The 19,471-nt window shown below is 28.0% G+C and overlaps 3 protein-coding genes across 3 annotated transcripts; 2 read left to right on the forward strand and 1 right to left on the reverse strand.

Annotated features, from left to right (window-relative positions):
- Positions 1–54: 54 nt before the first annotated feature.
- Positions 55–2,594, forward strand: LOC137808435 (MDIS1-interacting receptor like kinase 2-like). Its single transcript, XM_068609542.1, has one exon. The coding sequence runs from the start codon at positions 464–466 to the stop codon at positions 2,372–2,374; it is 1,911 nt and encodes a 636-aa protein (XP_068465643.1). The 5' UTR covers positions 55–463; the 3' UTR covers positions 2,375–2,594.
- A 4,560-nt stretch (positions 2,595–7,154) lies between these two features.
- Positions 7,155–8,700, forward strand: LOC137808436 (GATA transcription factor 7-like). Its single transcript, XM_068609543.1, has 3 exons — positions 7,155–7,417; positions 7,505–7,801; positions 7,875–8,700. The coding sequence occupies exons 1-3, from the start codon at positions 7,166–7,168 to the stop codon at positions 8,469–8,471; spliced, it is 1,146 nt and encodes a 381-aa protein (XP_068465644.1). The 5' UTR covers positions 7,155–7,165; the 3' UTR covers positions 8,472–8,700.
- A 7,486-nt stretch (positions 8,701–16,186) lies between these two features.
- Positions 16,187–16,906, reverse strand: LOC137805697 (putative glycine-rich cell wall structural protein 1). The gene has a single exon (XM_068605634.1). It carries the CDS (start codon positions 16,904–16,906, stop codon positions 16,187–16,189), a length of 720 nt encoding a protein of 239 aa, XP_068461735.1.
- Between the last annotated feature and the right edge of the window lie 2,565 nt (positions 16,907–19,471).

Here is a 19,471-nt window from a genome sequence, read left to right on the forward strand (position 1 = left end):
ATGTTATAATCCCAGTCATTTTCCACTGAGAAGGCACAGCCTTTGAAACATCAAAATGGTTACAATGATGGGATATATAATTGTAAAATCATTATAATAAAAGAAGTTTCTGAGCAGGGAGAATCCAAATGGCTCATTCTCTCTTCTTTTTCAGTTCTTTTGATGAACCAAAGGCACATGCTTCTAAGGAACTAAGTCAGGGGAAATCCAAGTGGCCGTTAGAGGCACATGGCTGTCTTCAAAATGCTGCATGCAAAGCATCAATAATTCTTGCTTTTCAAATATCTCCAATGCCATTAACAAGAAAATAAATAAATTGAATAGGGTGTGATGTGAACTACTTTACTTCTGTGTAGAAAAGTAGAAAATATCACGCTGCTCATTCCATAAACCAACCAACACTTCATAAATACGAAGTCGTAAGCTGTCTCAGCCAAGTACTACCTATTCATAATTCTGAAGTATGGTAGCCATAATGTTCCTTCTCATTTTCTCATCTCTTACCTCAATTTTGGAGCCATGTCACGTGGTGGACAAAGAAGCATTACTAGAATTCAAGAGCAGGATCATCTCTGACCCTTCAAATCTGCTAGATTCGTGGACACCTTCCTCTGACTGCTGCCACAATTGGGAAGGCATCGCATGTGGTTCCACTGGCAGGGTCATCAACCTTACTAGAACAGGCGTTGTGTTCGACGTTGATGACATCCCTCTAGAAACTTACATGTCAGGAACACTATCTCCTTATCTTGGAAACTTGTCTAGTTTGCAAGTTTTGGACCTCAGCAATCTGAAGCACTTGCATGGTCCAATACCGCCAGAACTTGCCGAGTTATCCCACTTGAGAAAACTTTTTCTCTATTCAAATGAGTTCTCAGGTGGTGTACCAGCATCTTTTGAAAAGCTTTCACGGCTTCAGAGTTTGTACCTCGATAACAACCAGTTGTTTGGTAATGTTCCTTTTTCTGTCTTTGCCTCCTTGAAGTCTCTTTCAGAACTTGGTCTATCTGGGAACAAGCTTTCTGGGGGGATTCCTTCTTCCATTGGAAGAATGGCATTTCTCACTAGGCTTCACCTTCATCAAAACAATTTTCATGGAAGCATTCCTTCTAGCATTGGAAATCTTGTAAACCTCAAGGACTTGGATTTCTCTTATAATCAGATTAGTGGAAGAATCCCAGAGTCAATTGGGAGACTTTCACAGTTGGTTTTTCTTGATCTGATGCATAATAATTTCTCAGGAAACCTCCCTTTTTCTATTGGGGATTTAAGTTCTCTTAAGTTTTGCAGTTTAGCAGAGAACAAGCTAACAGGCGTTTTGCCTTATTCCATTGGAAAACTCCGCAATGTGCAAAGGGTAATCCTCGAGAACAATAAACTCACTGGGAAGTTACCTTCCACCATTGGGCATCTAGCTAGTTTAACTGATTTATTTCTCGCAAACAATGAATTCAGTGGCAAAATTCCACCTTCCTTTGGCCATTTAATCAACCTGCAAACACTGGATTTGTCAAGAAACCAACTTTGTGGTCCACTTCCCCCTCAACTTGCTAAACTACAGAGTTTGCAAACTTTAGACTTGTCATTCAACCCATTAGAACTAGCCAAAGTACCCAATTGGGTTTCCAAGTTGAGAGTTTTTCAGTTGAAATTGGCCAAGACGGGGATCAAAGGCCAACTTCCAAAGTGGCTTGCATATTCATCAGTGTCAACCCTTGATTTGTCAAGCAATGCATTAACGGGGAAACTGCCATGGTGGATTGGAAACATGACTCGCCTGTCCTTCCTGAACCTCTCAAACAACGACTTTCATTCGTCAATCCCAGAGGCATTCAAGGGACTTTCTTCTCTGATGGACCTTGACCTCCATTCCAATAAGCTCACAGGGTCTCTAAGAGTGGTGTTTGAGAAAGAGGTTCAATTTTCACTAGGCCATTTCAACTCCCTCGACCTATCTAACAACAAGTTTTGTGGTCCCATTGACGACAACATTGGGCAAAAGGCCTCAATGAGTTCAATCATATATCTTGCATTGTCACACAACCCTTTGGGAGGATCTATACCAAAGTCAATTGGGAAACTGAGAGAATTGGAAATTCTGGACCTTGAAGACTGTGAACTCTCGGGGAATATACCTGAAGAGCTTGGCGATGCTGAAACGTTAACAAAGATTAATCTTTCAAAGAACAAATTAAGTGGCAATATACCAGAGAAGGTCCTAAATTTGAAGAAGCTTGAAGAGTTCGATGTGTCAAGGAACAGACTCAGAGGGAGGATCCCTCCACATAAGGCCATGTTTCCTATTTCAGCTTTTGTGGGTAATCGTGGATTGTGTGGACCACCACTTCCTCCTTGTAAACTTAGTTATAGATAAACGCACTATCAACATAGTATTTTGTCTCAGACAAAATTTTAAGCATAGAATTAGAGATTTTCACTCTTATGTTCAGAATTACTAATAGCTTAATAAGTTTTACCCGCTACAGTTTTTCCTTGACACTTAGTCCATTAATATAGAGCAGTATGCAAGGTGCTGTCAATTAGTATGTTCTTCTCCTCTTCAAGTTATAGTTATGGATTATGGAAGTCTGTTACTGGAAAACTCCCACTATTTTGGTATTCTGGTAATAAAATCTATAGGCATTACTTAACATAATCAATTCACTCTTTCGTAATTTATTTCTTTGACATGATAATAAATGAGTTTAACAATATGGTATGAAATACATCAATAGAAATTAAATGAGTTTAATTTTGTAATTTATTTTTTTAAAAATTGTTAAATGTTACTTTCAAATTTATCCTTGCGTATTAAAAAATTGTAATAATGAAATGAGTTATTTTTTAAAAAAAATAAACAACTTTTACCTGTTTCGTAAATTTAAAAATTAAAATTAGAAAATAAATATATATTAAATATAAATAGATATAATTTAAAAATTATAATTAGAAAAAAAATTATTCAACAAATTAAATAAAAAAAACTTCAAATAATTTCTTAAAATATTAAACATACATTATAAAATTAGAAAATAAGTTATATAAATAAAATGCGATATTTTTTATTATTAAAAATCCTATAGTAATGAAAAATAAAATAAAAATACTTAAAAAAAATATAACGTAACAATAGAAAATAATTTCATAAAAAACTATTATAAAATAAATTACTAACTCATAAACAAATAATTATAAAAAAAATAATAATATAAACGCAACAACAAATTAAATAGAAAGAGAATTTCAATTTTTTTTTAAATATTAAATATATACTATAAAATTAGAAAATAAATCACATCTTATATAAATAAAAAAATACTGTTTTTTAATATTAAAAACCTTTGCAGATTAATGGGGTAAATTCGAAAATAACACATACTGATGTGATTTTCCCTCTACATCTTTTTATTTTGAGAAAAGAGGATATTTACTGTTCACAGGTATATCCTCTCCTCTTCTTTCCTGCAAAAACCCTGAATCCAAATTACTGATATCATCTCACTTATTTCCTTGTGAACAGTACATCCATAGAAACAAACATAGCCTATTTGGATTCTATGAAATTTTGTAGATTTCTGCAATTAAATTAAAATACCATTGGAGAAAATAGACTTTGACGCTACATAAAAATATTTTTTTAAAATCATTTTCTAGTTTTAATATGAATCCATATTTTTTCTTATTTTAAATAGTTTAAGCTTTTAAATTTTCATTTTATTTATCAAATTTAATTACTTTTCTACTAAGTAAATTTAACTGATTTTAATATACTAGTTCATTTTTTATTAACAAAACTTAGAAAAATGTGATCTTTTTGAACAATTGTTAATTCACATATGCAATATATTAAATTTATTTCTATTGGCGAATTCAATAAGTTTGAAGCTCAATTATTATAATTATCCCTGGTCAGATTTAATTGATTGTAAATTGTAATATAAATCTAAACTTATTATTGTGGTCGGAGACTTTATTGAAAGCCTTTCTCGTTATTGGAACTTTGTTCTAATGTTAATAAATTTTGGACAATTAAATATGCTTTAAATAGAGGGTGAAATTATCTTATTTATGATTATTAACTTAATAATAAAATAATAATTGTTGTATATTTGTATCCTTCAATTGTACTTTGTATTTAGAATGGACTTAGGATCTTTTCAAAGGAATGATAAATATATGTTTACTTGAGTCTTAAAATGGCAAAATACATTATTTTTCCACTAAGATACCAAGAATCGGTAAGGTTGGCAAAATACAGGGCCATTATTTTTCTTTTTCTCTTAGAATCTGCATAGTTGATAAATGTTCTATCACTGAAATCATTATTGTAAACAAATTCACAACCAATTTTTTTTAATAATGTTTCTTTGACACTTTAAAAAAAAATACATTCATTCACATTCCACTTTAATAACATAATAATATATATTAGAATTCAAATTAAAAATAAAAAACATTATTATTTAGAGATGTCAAGTAATTTTTTTTTTAATATGATGGGTATTAGATTATCATCAAATTATTTTTTAAAATCTTGCCTGAAATGTATGAACAAAAAGAGAGTCAATATGGGGTTTTCATTGGCTCAAGAACTCTCTGGCTCCAAATTTTGATCTGAAACGATGAAAGTTATTTTGGTTCGAATTATTTAGTTAAATCGAGTTCAACTCAAACAAATAAATCTATTTTTTTTTTGGAAAAATATATGTTTATTCTCTTAAAATTATTTTTAAATTAATTTTTTTAAATACATACATTTTTTACTGGCAAAATCTGTCGTTACCTACCAGTATATATATATGATTCAATTCATTTCACATACAAGTGGAATTACTCGTTTTATTTTTTTAATATTGTAATCAAATCAAGAAGAATTACATTAAAATTTAGATTGTAATCAAATAAAGAAGAATCACATTGAAATATTAAAAAAATATTAAATAAAATTAATTTAAAAATAATAAATAATTAGTTATTATATGAATTAAATTACATATATTTTATAAAGTAAAAAATTATTAATATCTAAAGTAGTATTTATTGTTAATAAAGATTTATAAACTAGTTTTTAAATTAATATTTAATATTAACTATTAAAATTAAAAAATTTATTTGTTTTAATATTTTAAAAATTATTTGAATATATAAAATATGAAATAATTAGTATTTAAAATCTTATAACTAATTTTAAATATTAACTTAAAAAATAGTTTATAAATTTTTATTGATAATAAATTTATTTTAGATGTCAATAATTTTTTAGTTTATAAAATAATATATAATTTTATTAATATATTAATTAATTATTTTTATCTAAAATTAATGTTTTATTGTTATTTAATTAGTTTTTTTTTTAGTGAAATGAATATAAAGATATGTAAATTGAAAATTGAAGACAACGAAAAAAATTAATTTAATTATATATATAATATAATGTCATTGTTAATACCTATTTTATGATTGTTCAGAAATAAAAATGATCGCTATGCATATTATTATTCTAATATATAGTATTAAATGGTAATATTGGAAATTTTAACACATTTTCACATAAATACTTTATGAGGCTGCGCATTTAGGTTAAGAAGAATAAGCTTTAAAGAATAATAAGGTAAAGAGGAATAACAAAGGATACGAGTTTAACTTGAATGAACCCATATTTTACAATTCATTATAAATTACCACGTATAATAATTATTTATTGATACAATTAATTATTTTAAAATTTGAATAAATATTTTTAATTTTATTTATTTATTTTATTTTAATTTAATATGACAAATGATTGTTTTCAACAATTAACTATGCCATAATTTTTAATTAAAAATTAGAATGACTTATTATGATATTATATTTCTTAAATTTTTTTTATTATAATCATATAATAATAATAATGTATAAATAATAATAATAATAATAATAAATAAAAACTTTATACGAATTGTAATAATTTTAATTTTAATAATAATACTAATAATGTTTAACCCAAAACAAAATACATTCGTAAAAAAATAATATAAAAGAATCACAAAAAATAAATCTTATTTGTACTTAAAAATAGTTATTTTAAATTTAAATTTAAATTTCTCATAAAATTTAAAAATTTAAAAAGTTAAGTTTCAGAAATAATAATAATAATAATAAATAATAGTACAATTAACTTGATTCACTTAAATAAAAAAATTTAATTGTTGAAATAGTAAAAAATATACAAATAGCGAAAATTTACATGTTTAAATTCAGATAGTAATAATTATGATTAATATTTTCTTACAGTTAATAATAATATAATTATTATGATTTTAATTTTTGAAAGTTAAATTTCAATTCCATAGTTGATTTATTAATTTATATTTATCTTCTGAAATTTAAATAGTATTATTTCTATAATTATTATTTTTATTTCTAAAATAAAATATTAAAATAATTAAGATTTTTTTTTTTGCTTTTAACTTTGAATTTTAAAATTTCAATATAACTTTAATTTTTTGTATATTTTAGATAATGGATTGTAAATTATGTTAAAACTTTAAGTATTAATTTTTATATAATGTTGTGTTTTGACGTGTGAAGTTTTAAATTTTAAATCAAAATTATAGATTTCAAAATTTCAATTTAAAAATAAAACAACAAATAAATAATAATACTAATAAAATATATAAGGGTAGTTTTTTTATTAAAAAAACAAATATAATAAACACATGATAAACATGGATAATAAAAATAACATTTAAAATTTAAAATCATAAGAACAACAATAAATTTGGATTTTTTTTCTTAATTTGTAACATCTTAAAAGAAAATCAATTTTCTTACAAAAGTTATATTAGAAAGATACGAAAAATATAACGTCTCATTTTTTTTAGCAATCATACTATTAGATATAATATTTCATTATCATTTATATTTTTTCTAATACACATTAAGTAATAGTTTTTTAAAATTTACCAAGTTATAAAATATTTCATTTTATTTAAAAAATATCAATTTCATAATTGTTATTACATATGTTTAATCCTGTATATAATTACTAAAAATCAATTAAACGGTGTCCGTTTAAATACAGTGATAAATACTTCAGTGTTACATATATATTTTATTAATGAGCATTTAGTGTTGATATTTTATTATTTATTATTCTTAATGTATAAAAGGAGGTTGGATAATGGTGATGGTGGTGGTGGTGGTGGTGGTGGAGAGGGTAGAGAGAGTTGAGAGTGATAAAGCAGAAGGAAAAGTAAGATTAGGGAGTTCTAAGGTTTATTTATTATTTATTATTTATTGTTGGGGCAAAGAAAGAGGCACATTTCAGCCCTCATTCAATGATGCTTTAACCAACTCACCATCCTCCACCCTCTCTCTCTTTCTCTTTCTCTTTCAATTTCATCCTTCTTCTCTTCCCTCTCTTCTCTCTCAGGTAACCACTGCAACCCTCCCCTTCAATGTTTTTGTTTTTTTCAGGAATCTTTTTGTCAAAATTAATAAAGCAATTGTTGTTCCATAGTTTAAGGTTGCAATGGAGTGTTTGGAAGCAGTGTTGAAGAGCAGTTTCAGGAAAGACATGTCCCTCAAACTCAGCCCCCAAGCGTTCCCGGAGGACCTTAACATGCAAAACGTCACCGCTTGCGACGACTTCTTCGTCGACGACCTCCTCGACTTTTCGCTCCTCGAAAACGAAGAACCCGACCAACACAAACACAACCACCACTCAACCTCTGTCTCCCCCCACAACAGCAACCACGACAGTTACAATTGCAACCCCTCCTTTAACGACAATTTCAATACCGAACTCACTCTTCCGGTACTTCTTCCCTACCCATTTCGCGTTGCTAACTTTTTCGTTCCTTTTTTCACCAAAGTCGTCATTTTTACAGGCGGAGGAAGTTGCGGACTTGGAATGGGTATCTCATTTCATCGAAGATTCTTTCTCCAAATATTCTCTTTCTTTCCCCGCAACCGTCTCACAGAGCCTCGCTGAGAAACCGCCGGAACCGGGAAACGCCGGTTTCACTTTTAAAACCCTCGTTCCGGCAAAGCCTAGAAGCAAGCGAACCAGAACCGGTGTTCGGGTTTGGCCACTCAGGTCACCCTCGTCTTTCACCGACACGTCGTCTCCCTCCAGCCCTTTGTTAATTTGCGCCGCTGCGTCTAAAGACCACCACCCGGAGGATAAGAGGGCAAAGAAACGGGCCGCGCCGGACGGTGGCGCGGCGAGACGGTGCAGCCATTGCGGCGTTCAGAAAACTCCTCAGTGGCGAACTGGGCCGCTCGGGGCAAAGACCTTGTGCAATGCGTGTGGAGTTCGGTACAAGTCGGGTCGGTTATTACCCGAATATAGACCCGCGTGTAGTCCTACTTTCTCGAGCGAGTTGCACTCGAACCACCACCGGAAGGTTCTGGAGATGCGGCAGAAGAAGGAGGCGGAGCCTGGACCGGACACCGGTTCGCCACCGTCGGTTCCCGGTTTTTGATTATTATTTATTTTTTGTATTTTTTTATGAGACTAGATAGGAAGAGGTTGAACCAATGGACCCGGTTGAGTGGGGCCCTGAGTTAGTGTCTATATTTTTTTTCTCCTTTTAATTTTAACCTTGGTTGGGTGCGGTAGGTAGGTGTTAATGTTAGCTGTTAGACATTAAATTATGTTATTATTGATATTGATTTGGATATTGAGTTTAATTTATAGTCTGTTTTTTTTCATGTTGTAATGTGTGTTATGTAATGCGTGGTTGTGGGTGAGTTTGAAAGTGAGAAGTGTTGGTTGGAAAACATGTACTTAATGAATGGAAAGAGCGAAGAAGTGGTTAAAGGGTGTACTGAAATAGAATCATGTGGAAGTTGCACGCAAGATGGTGGAAGGGCTCATGAAGTGAACCTTTCGCCATCACTCCCAACAAAACAATTGTGCTTCGAGCTACTACTTCCAAACCTTTTCATTTGGACTTTTCCGATTAACTAGATTTTGGTGCTGCCTAATCAACGGGGCACACCCTCTGACAGGTGAATTTTCCTATTTTCTTTTTTATATTGCATTCTTCTCACCACCTATCTTTATCCTTTCTTCACCTCCAAAATCTATTATCTTTTTACCTTTTTTTGTGTGGCCTTGGTTGGACAAGAAAATCTAAAAGAAACAACCTTATTTTGATTTTGAAGTTTCCTTTACCACCATGTTTGGACAAAGGAGAAATAGAACTTAGGTTTTATCTGCGACATTGTAAAGTTATTCTGTAATTTTAATTATTGGTGTTATGAAAAGGAAAGAAGGTTATAGGTGTGATGGATCCCACATAACAATCTTATCTTGCACCTAATTAAGCAAGGTAACAATGGAGTGAAGTTTTTGTTTTGGCAAAATGAGAAGAAAATGGAGTATACTAGAATCGAAAGTTTTAGTATTCTTACTCGGGCCAAGTATCTCTAGGGCCCCATCACTGTGATAACTGTGTCTATGCTTCTTTCAATCATCTTTCACAACTCAAGTCAACTAAAAATGTGTTTTTTAATACGAGATTATATTACTTTCCAAATGATAAATTATTAGTTTAGAATATCTCCGACATAAGCAACTCATGACATGTTTCATACATTGGATTCAATAAAAAAAAATTCTAAAACACTTCAAAAAAACTCTAAATTATATATATAATTTAGATTCTAGTATTATCCATAATAATATTTACTGTTCCAATGAATAAAATAATATTTTCATTTTCTAAAGTTGAGTTCTTTGAAATTATTTCGAAAATCATATAAGCAGCTTTGAAGTATCATATTCTTCGTTTCTCAACTATCATTTTTTATTAATTTTTGTAGTCCTCAAAATAATAAATTTGTGCAAGTAATTTTTAAAATATTGAATACTTGTTAGTTTTTCTTCTGTATCACTCCTACATTTAGGGACTAATTTTACAATTTTTTCATGAAAGATGAATTATGATTCATAATATGTTATTTATGTATTTTTCTTGAGAGGCCATTTGAGGTAAAGAGAAATTATTTAAAATGATAAATCATTAGGGTATCTTCAATATAAACTGCTTACATGATATGTTTCATTCGGATTTAATTGAAGAAATTCTAAAACACTTCAAACAACTCACAATTTTACATATACATATATAATTTATACTTTATTATTGTACATAAAATATTTATTGTTTCAATGAATAAAATAATATCTTTTATTTTTAAAGTCGAGTGTTTAAAATTACTTCGAAAATCATCTAAAGAAGAATAGTTTAAGCAACTTTGAAATGTCAAATGTTAGTTTCTCATCTATTAACTTTTAGTGATAAACAAAAATTGTCATTAACTGTCAATAGTTTGTTGGTAAAAATATAATGGATTTTGACCTACATATATTGTTAGTCAACTTTAAGGAATCAAATTATGACACTTAATCAAGTATTAATGTAATTTCACTAATTCTTTTCATGAAAATGTCTTATAAGCGAAGAATGTAGAATAAAACACAAAATTCAATAAAAAAATTAATTAAAAATAGAAAATGAGATAAAAACATTTTTGACTTTTTTTCGTATACAAAGATTTGCGAAAAAAGTAAAATTATATATAATAAAATATATATTTATAATCGATTATGAATATATACTTTATTATATATATATATTTATATTTTTATGTTATTAATTTATTAATATTTATATTATAATAAAATAAATATAATTAATTATATAATAATTATTATTATTATTAAAATAATAAAAAATATTAATAAACATATATAAAATAATAATTAAAATAAATAATAAATTTATGAAATAACAACTATAATAAATAATTAAAAGAATTATAAAGAATAAATAAAACTAAATAATAGTAATAATAATAAAATTAAAATTATTAATTAATTATAACATTATTATTTTTTATTTAGTTAAAATTAATTTATAATAATATAAATAAATTAATTATTATATATTATTTTATAATTTTAAAAATTTATTAATCTATCATATCATTCACAAATTTTAAAAACTTTTCTTTCATTTTTATTATATTTTTCTTAATTAAGATAATTTCACGTTGTTCACACTTTTTCTTTAAATTTATTTTTTAATTCAAACAAAAGATGTGTTATCTATATATCTATTCATTTGAATCTGTATATTTTGTTCGAACCTTGATTACTAATAAGAATTCCAACAAATTCTTCCACCTTGATTTTTTTTGTCAATACACCTTAAAATATGAAAAAAATAAATGCAATTAATGTTATTATTAATAGAAATTTGTTAACACTATGCAACTATAGTTTAAGAAGGTAAAAAGGAGGGTATTAGGAATTAATTAAATGCAACAACTAGCCTCATAAGTTGGCTTTTTTCTATTAAAAAAAGAGGTGGAAGGAAGACGTTGAGGAAAGAAAATGAAAGTTTTGGGGAGAGTGTCAAGTTTCATTGCTTTAAATCAATATTAATAAATAAAACATTAATGATCCTGAAAAGCAAATGGTGACATTAAATTTAAATTCTTTTCTTTTTCATATTAATTTTTCACTTTTATTTCTAAACTAAAATATCACTTAACCTTTTCTTCTTAAGAATTTATTTTCCTCTTAAAAAAGTTAAAAAAAAGAGTCATGGTTAGGTTGAAAAATTCATTGGGAACTTGTTTTTAAATAATTTCAACTTACTTTTAGTTAAGGTTAATTTTACAAAATAGCAATATCTAAAATCAAATTTGTGCTAAAAAAACAGCTATACACATTTTAGGTATGTTTGGTTAATTTTTCTTTTAAAATATTTTAATAAAATAATTATTTATTAGTAATGTTTACATTACATGTTTAATTAAATTCATTTAAAAAACAAAAAAAATGCTACTTTTTTTTCTAATTGAGCTTCTTTGCAATTACCTTTTTTTTAACACACACCTACATTTTTTTACTAACATGAAATTGAAACACAAAAACAAGTGGTCCATATGCTCTATGCGAAAATGATAATTCTCAGTTAAACTATAATATTTATGGAAATATATGGAGAAGTATTCATTTTTACATAAAAAAAAAGTATAGCTAAATAATAATACGTAAAATATTTTTTATATACGTAAGAAAACATTATTTTAAAAGAAATGTGGTGATATGAGAATAATTCCACAAGTGCATATAAAACTTGTGGGCTTTTATTCCACCAAAATCAAACTAACCAAAAATATAAAAAGGCTTTATTATTTGGTGGCAATCACGTGATGACAATATCCCACCCGTTCCCAACAACTTCCGTAACGTGGTTTCTAATAGCAGCTGCGAAATTAAGAGAGAATAAATAGCAAATGAAATTTCAACATCGTGATGGCTGCTACTGAAGGATTCATCTGCACACTGCATATTGCATATGCTATGGAATATTTTTGCTTACGTATGCTTCCTCTACCTACTTCTTCTCCCCTTCTCTCCCAAACTCTCCCTAAACTTTAAAAAAAAAATGATTATTCAAGATTATAGCTACCCTGCACTACCTATTCATTTATATCTTCAACAATTATTTTAACCACATCATTAATCCTTCTATTACAAATTTAAGGAAGCCAAACACTTCCATAAATTGCTAGATGTAAACAAAGCCTTAAATTAAACCAAAAATTTTCATTTTTTTCAACCGATACTAATGATATACGTACCATATACATGGACACACACTTTGATACGTATTATTTAAAAATATAAGACATATATAATTATAAATTATATAAATTGACAATAAATATGTGCACAAGTATGTTTGAAGTATTATTTTTTTTTAAATATATTTTTTATGATTGATTTTAAATAATTTGTTTATTATTTTTATAATCATAATAAAAATTTATACAATAAATTTGAATTTTTAAAAAATTAATGTATTTATTATTTTTAAAATGATATTCGAATCATGTTAGAATTATCAAAAATTCTAAAATTACTTTTAAATTAAATATTTTACCGATACGTATCGTACGAATGTTATACGAATGTTATACGTGTGCAAACCTCTTACCTATAGATACTATAAAACCAAAGAAGAATAAAAGAAAAGAATGTATTGAATATCAATAAAAACAAATACAAATTAATTGTTATCTTTATAAAGAAGGATTTTCTAGGGTAAACAAGCAACACACAAAAGAGAGATGAACTAAACCTTAATGATTCATTTAGTTTTTTTGTTAAAACAATAGTGAACCACAAAAAAAAAACATAATTTCTTTTTTCATTCTTTTTGGAAACACTATCAGTTGTGTCTTGTCTTTGTTTATAAGAGGAATTGTCTCAGTTAACAATGACAACATAGCACAATGATAAGAATAAATGAAAAAAAAAAAAGAATGGTGAAAATATAGTAAAGAGAATGCACCAAGTTAAAACGTGACGAGATTAATTAAACAACGAAAACAGTTCATTAAAATGAAAAGCTTGCAAATGTTGTCACAATTTAAAGTTTATGTATGTAAGGTTTCCACTTAAGTTCAAGAGAGGTGTCGGTGTTATAGCTCTGTATTAAATGTATAGGTGTCTGCATACATTTATTTATTTAAAACTATTTAAAAAAACCCTGTATTAAAATGAAAAGGAAGATGCCAAGTGAACAAAAAATTTAAGAAAATAAAATGATATTTTTAAAAATAAATTATAAAGTATAATATAGAGTTGACAAAAAAAGACCTACTCTAATGGCTTGACACAAATATTCTCTAAGATGTGTTGGGTCAGATAAAAAAAAAATAACTGACAAATTTGGGCTCATTTATTTTGCTCGTGACCTAAATAAGTCAATAAGCCGAACTATTTTTAAAAATAATAATTATAAGATAAATATTAAAATAATATTATTTTATTAAAATATATTTATATCCAAAAATGTTAGAATTTATATATTAAACCATTACATCTAAAAATTAAAATAATTTTATTTTTTCAATTTAGATTTAAAAACTATTTTTTTATTCTCAAATTATTCATTTAACTTTTTAATTTCTTTAAATTACGTGCCCGATGTGGTAAATTTTACAAAAAAATGGATTTATTTTGAATTTATAAAAGTAGATAAAATTGTAAAAAAATTACTAATATAAGTAAATTGTGTTTGAAAATAAGACTTTAGTACATAAGTTCATTTTTAAAGATTCTTGATTTTTTTTAAAGTACTATAAATACACCGTTGACTTCTACTGTATAGCATTGGTAACATAAATTTATGTAGTTGTTCACATGTCATTACCTTTTTTTATTTTATCACCTTGTATAATATTCTAGTAAGAGATGGTGAATAAAAATCATCACAAAAAATATTAGTACATTGTAGTAAAATATTGAATAGTAAAGAAACATTTTACTCCGCTACATAATAAAATAATATTTCCAGATTAATTCTTTCGAATAAAAAAATATTTGTGGATAAACTTTTTTTAGATTAAATGAATAATTTTAGATTAACAGAATAAACGGTAGGATATATATGTATCAACCTTACCATCATTAATTAAATAAGATGTATTTTTTATCATATATTCATAGATAATTATTTAAATCTATTTTTATTAGAGTAGTTGGATTGGAACCCAAGTTTCTTAACTAATAACTTTTTTTTAACAAATACACCATACATGTTTTATTATTATATTATAATTATTATTATATTTATTAGTATTACCTTATGATTATTATTATATTTATTAGTATGATTATCAATATTAATATAATTATTAATATAAATATTATTAATATTATTTATATATTTAATGTCATTTTTATTTTTATTTAAATTAATAATATTATAAATTATTATAAAAATATTATTAAATATTAACGAGAACACAAACGCTTTCACGCTTGTATATTCGTATTTTTATTTTTATTTTTATCATTACAACACATGTGACACCATTAAGTTATAAACACAAATATGCTTATCTTTTCTTTGTCTTGAACCCGTAGGAAGACTTAGTCAAATCGTTCATATTCTTTACCATCACCGTCAACCACTTCCCCTCCATATCCTCTATCATTGTCATCTCTCTTATTCTTAACCCTCATAATCAAATTTCAAAACGTAAGCATTTCGCTTGTTTGTTATTTCCTCTCCCAACCCATTTTATCACTCATTTTGCTCATAGACTAACGTGTCTTCCCTTTTCCCTTTTTTTTAAATTTTTTATTCAATGAACAAAATCCTACTATTATATTTTTTCGTTATTTCTTTAATAGTTTTGTTATAAGTTTAATTAAATTGTTGTATTCATGTATTTTATGACATTATTTTTTGTCAACACAATAATAATAATATTGTCATCCTACAATACCAAAGACATACATAAATGAATAAAAAAGAAAAAATAATTTATTAAACAATAATATAAATTTAATTTAATTTCAATGTTAAAATGTAAGTATAGCTACCATTGAATGGCTTTTAATGAAATTGAAAAAATTTCTTTACATCTTTCCGAAAGTGTTTACCACCCTAGCTGGTCGAAGCTTGAATGTTAATGACCTAGGGCAAAATTTTCACACTAGGGAGACTACTTAATTAACAAAACATAAATTTTATTTTAAGTTTATTTTTTGACTTCTTGAAAAAGATTAGATTAATAATATTTTTCAATTAATACAACTAATTCATTTAATTTTGTTGGAACACTATTGTTCATAAATATTTTTTAAGATTTTAAAAGTTGACTTTTAATCAGATAAGTGTTATTAATCAACACAATTTTAAGTTGTTAATAAACACTATACATTAATTAAAGATTTTAAATACCTAATCTATTATTAATATATAACATCATTTATCTCGTATTTATAATAAGTTTATTACTTTTGTGTCCAATCTCTTTTATAAAGCATATACTATTTTCCCTCCAAAAAACCAAAGTAAAAAATGTTTTTTTTAATTCATTAACGATGAAAGCATTAAATGAAGAGCATTGTACCCAAAAACCAATCAAAATTAGCCTTTTATTATGATGGAAATAGCATACAAAAATTTTGTATATCAAGACATATCTCACTCTTCCCTATTTTCATTTTTTTTTCACCAAAATGTTAAATAAGTGATATTAGGGGAAAACAAATTTAACTGAATCCCCTCCCTAATGGATAAAAAGTATAGAGAAATTATTGTGGTAAGTAGAGAAAACATAAAGTGAAGTTATGAAAACATGCACAACAAAGCCACAATTATCCCTTAGAATTTGTTGACCCAATTCCACTCCTTTCTTGTAACTTGTTCTTATCACATCCCCACACCCAACATTTCACCTTGCCATTTCCTCCCCCACCACCTCCACCTCCACCTCCACCCCAACCCTCACCACCACCACCTCCTCCACCTCCACCACTGCCACCACCACCTCCTCCTCCTCCTCCCCCACTTACACCACCACCACCACCACCACCTCCACCACTTCCACTTCCTCCTCCCCATCCACCTCCACCACCTCCACCCCCTCCACCCCCTCCTCCACCACTCCCTCCACCCCATCCATGACCCTGTCCATTTCCTCCTCCTCCTCCACCACCACCACCTGAGCCTCCTCCACCTCCACCACCACCACCTGAGCCTCCTCCACCTCCACCTCCACCGCCACTTCCTCCACCCCTTCTTTTTCGCCCTTTATGTTGACCTCCTCCTCCACTCCCACCTCCACCCCCGCCACCACCTCCTCCTTTTCCACCGTTCCCCCCACTGAACTTCATTTCACCTAATAACATTTCCGACGAGTTTGTCCCATTCACACCAACATCTCCCCTCAAACCACGAGAAACTTCAGCGGTAGAGTTGACCATGCCATTGCCACCCTTTAATTCATGAAAATCATTTTTCACATTACCTAAACAAGGGCTTACAATCGCAACAGTCACCAGAAACACCCCAAACACACTCCTCACACACCCCATGTTTTGGTTTTCCTAGATTATGATGCACAGCACTTACCTCATACCACCCTTTTATACCCTTCGCATTGCACTGGGAGCACTCGTGTATTCGCATTCACAAAATCCCCTAACCCTTCCATAAAGCTGCAAAAGTTAGGCCATGGTGATGATGAATGAAGACAAGACATGCAACTTTGATTTGCCTTCAAGTGCAATTTGTCCCCACCTCTATTTTCCCACCAATTTCTTTACACTACATGCAATCCAGAGCATATTATTAATAACACTAGTACGTAAAATCTCTTAGTCCCGGTTCGTGTTTAGGACACATATAATTACTCAAACTCAAAGTTCTTTATTACTTAGTTCACTTTATTCTGGAAAATGTCTCCTTGTTATTGGAGCACCCAAGCATGAAATACCTAAGTGAAAGCATATAAAATGGTGTAATTGTGGTGATGAAATTCGTTATTTGGCTTTTCATGGACCCTATAGTGTTTCATAGAATTTAGAAACGTCAACAAATATTATATTAAATATTCTTTCTAATAAGAACTTAAATTATATCATACATGTTTCTCAATATTCAAGAACAAGAACAGTGTTGTTATATAAGTACCTGTTATAGTACTCTAAATAAAAACTATCAGAACAAACAACTGCTCTAATAATAAAACTGCATAAAAATTTAGTTCTTTAGATTTAAGAATCAATTACCAATACCCATTGTGTTATGAGAGATAAATATACACAAAGAACCACATAATGATGTCTAGATCTCCAAATGTATTCCTTTTTTTATGTATATTAATTAGCATAAATGATAACACATGATGTTTGTTCTGCATCATGTTTGATAGCAGCAGTGCATTATAGTCTTTATTTCTGCTATAGATTAGATTATGTTGGTCTGCTAATTACATATAAGAAGCACTTCCTCTGAGAAGGTTAGCCATTGGCTTTGCAAGTTGAAAACCTCTATAGCTATTATAATTGCAAGTCCATTAAGTAAAGAGATTGACGATGGTGTATATGTATATTGCGTAAAGCACATGGAATGGAGAGGGGATATTGTTGGGTGGGATGGTGTTGGCTTTTTCTTAAAGATTAGAATTTTGGTGGAAGCTGTGGTAGTGGCCTCGTGACAAAGATGACATGTGGTGGACCTGAAGAAACAATATCGAATAGGTATGGCAGGGATGATTGGTAGTAGTGGAGGTAATGTGAATGTTGCATAATGGTGCAGTGTCTTGGATTTTTGAAGTGCATTAAAAGAGTTGCAATATGTGGGTCTTGGTTGATGCGAATTGGAAGGTGGATTTGTTCTTGTCCTCCCATCATTTCTAAGTATGGAGGAAATACTTGCTTATCCTTCTGTTCCTTCTACTTCAGCCTTCTTCAACCTTCCAGAGGGTCTCATACTAGTACTCGTTTAGGTGCTCAATCTTTATGGACAAAATTGACTAGTGATTTCACTCGAATGAAAGGAAAATAATACCTTTACCACCAAGTCACAACCATTATGATAACAGTAGTGCAAACCCCAGTAATATATATATATATATATATATATATATATATATATATATATATTTTTTTTTTTTTTTTTCTCAACATGTTGAATAAACTTTAAATGTTAATTTGTAGGTTTTAAAATTAAAAATTACTAAAAATAAAAGAATAGAAAGACAGTTTTGTGAGTGAGATTTTATTATATTGTTAGTGGGATTTTAAAACTATAATGAAAATTTTTCTATAAGAACTTCATAAAATCTATAAATAGATGTCCACTCAGTTGTAAGATATATCGAAATACAATAAAGAAGAAATACAAGAAAAAGAGTATTTCTTTAGAAAAAATAATGTGTTTTTTTTTTTTTTAAGTGACTACCTTGGAGTGTTATCTTGGATAAAACATCACATTCACTTAAAGTGTGTTATCCAACTTTAAACTAAAGATCAATTTTATTTCACTTTTAAAGATTCATTCATTTTATCTCTTTAAACCACATTTGTCCTCTTTCAAGTTAAAATGTTTGTTGAAATAACTACATATACTTATTTAGACAATCTTATAATTTTATGATAGATTGTCTCATAACAATTTATAACAAAATAATATTTTTTAAAGTGATATGTATAATTTTGTGACAGAAAATAAATTATTTGTAACAATATGTTTTCTGTCTTATGACAACGTTATAATTTTGTTATAAATTATCTCACTAATATTTGGTAACCGGTTTTATTTGTTTTGTGACATACCTTTTGTCACAAAATAATTTTTTTTTATTAATAAAATAATAATTAACATGTATTTTTGGTAATATTTTATTATTATAAGATGTTTAACAACTTTTTTAGAAAATATTATATATTTTCTGTAAAAAAATATTTTATAATAAAAGGTTTGACAATTTTATAATAACAAAAACTACAAAAAAGAATCAAATAAATCTGGAAAACATTGATTTTGTTTAACTCAAATTTTATATTAAATTTAAACCAAATCAAACCTAGAGCTAATTATTATGTTTAATTCAAATGATTATTTAATAAAAAAATTGAAGCAAACTAAGTCACATG

The sequence above is a fragment of the Phaseolus vulgaris genome, chromosome 3, assembly GCF_000499845.2.
Source record: "Phaseolus vulgaris cultivar G19833 chromosome 3, P. vulgaris v2.0, whole genome shotgun sequence".
Classification (NCBI taxonomy): domain Eukaryota; kingdom Viridiplantae; phylum Streptophyta; class Magnoliopsida; order Fabales; family Fabaceae; genus Phaseolus; species Phaseolus vulgaris.

Bases quoted from the DNA above. Each gene is read 5' to 3' on its own strand.
- LOC137808435 (XM_068609542.1), top strand. From the start codon at position 464: ATGGTAGCCATAATGTTCCTTCTCATTTTCTCATCTCTTACCTCAATT.
- LOC137808436 (XM_068609543.1), top strand. From the start codon at position 7,166: ATGGTGATGGTGGTGGTGGTGGTGGTGGTGGAGAGGGTAGAGAGAGTT. The intron at 7,418-7,504 runs GTAACCACTGCA...GTTGTTCCATAG, and splicing joins TTCCCTCTCTTCTCTCTCAG to TTTAAGGTTGCAATGGAGTG. The intron at 7,802-7,874 runs GTACTTCTTCCC...TCATTTTTACAG, and splicing joins ATACCGAACTCACTCTTCCG to GCGGAGGAAGTTGCGGACTT.
- LOC137805697 (XM_068605634.1), bottom strand. From the start codon at position 16,906: ATGGGGTGTGTGAGGAGTGTGTTTGGGGTGTTTCTGGTGACTGTTGCG.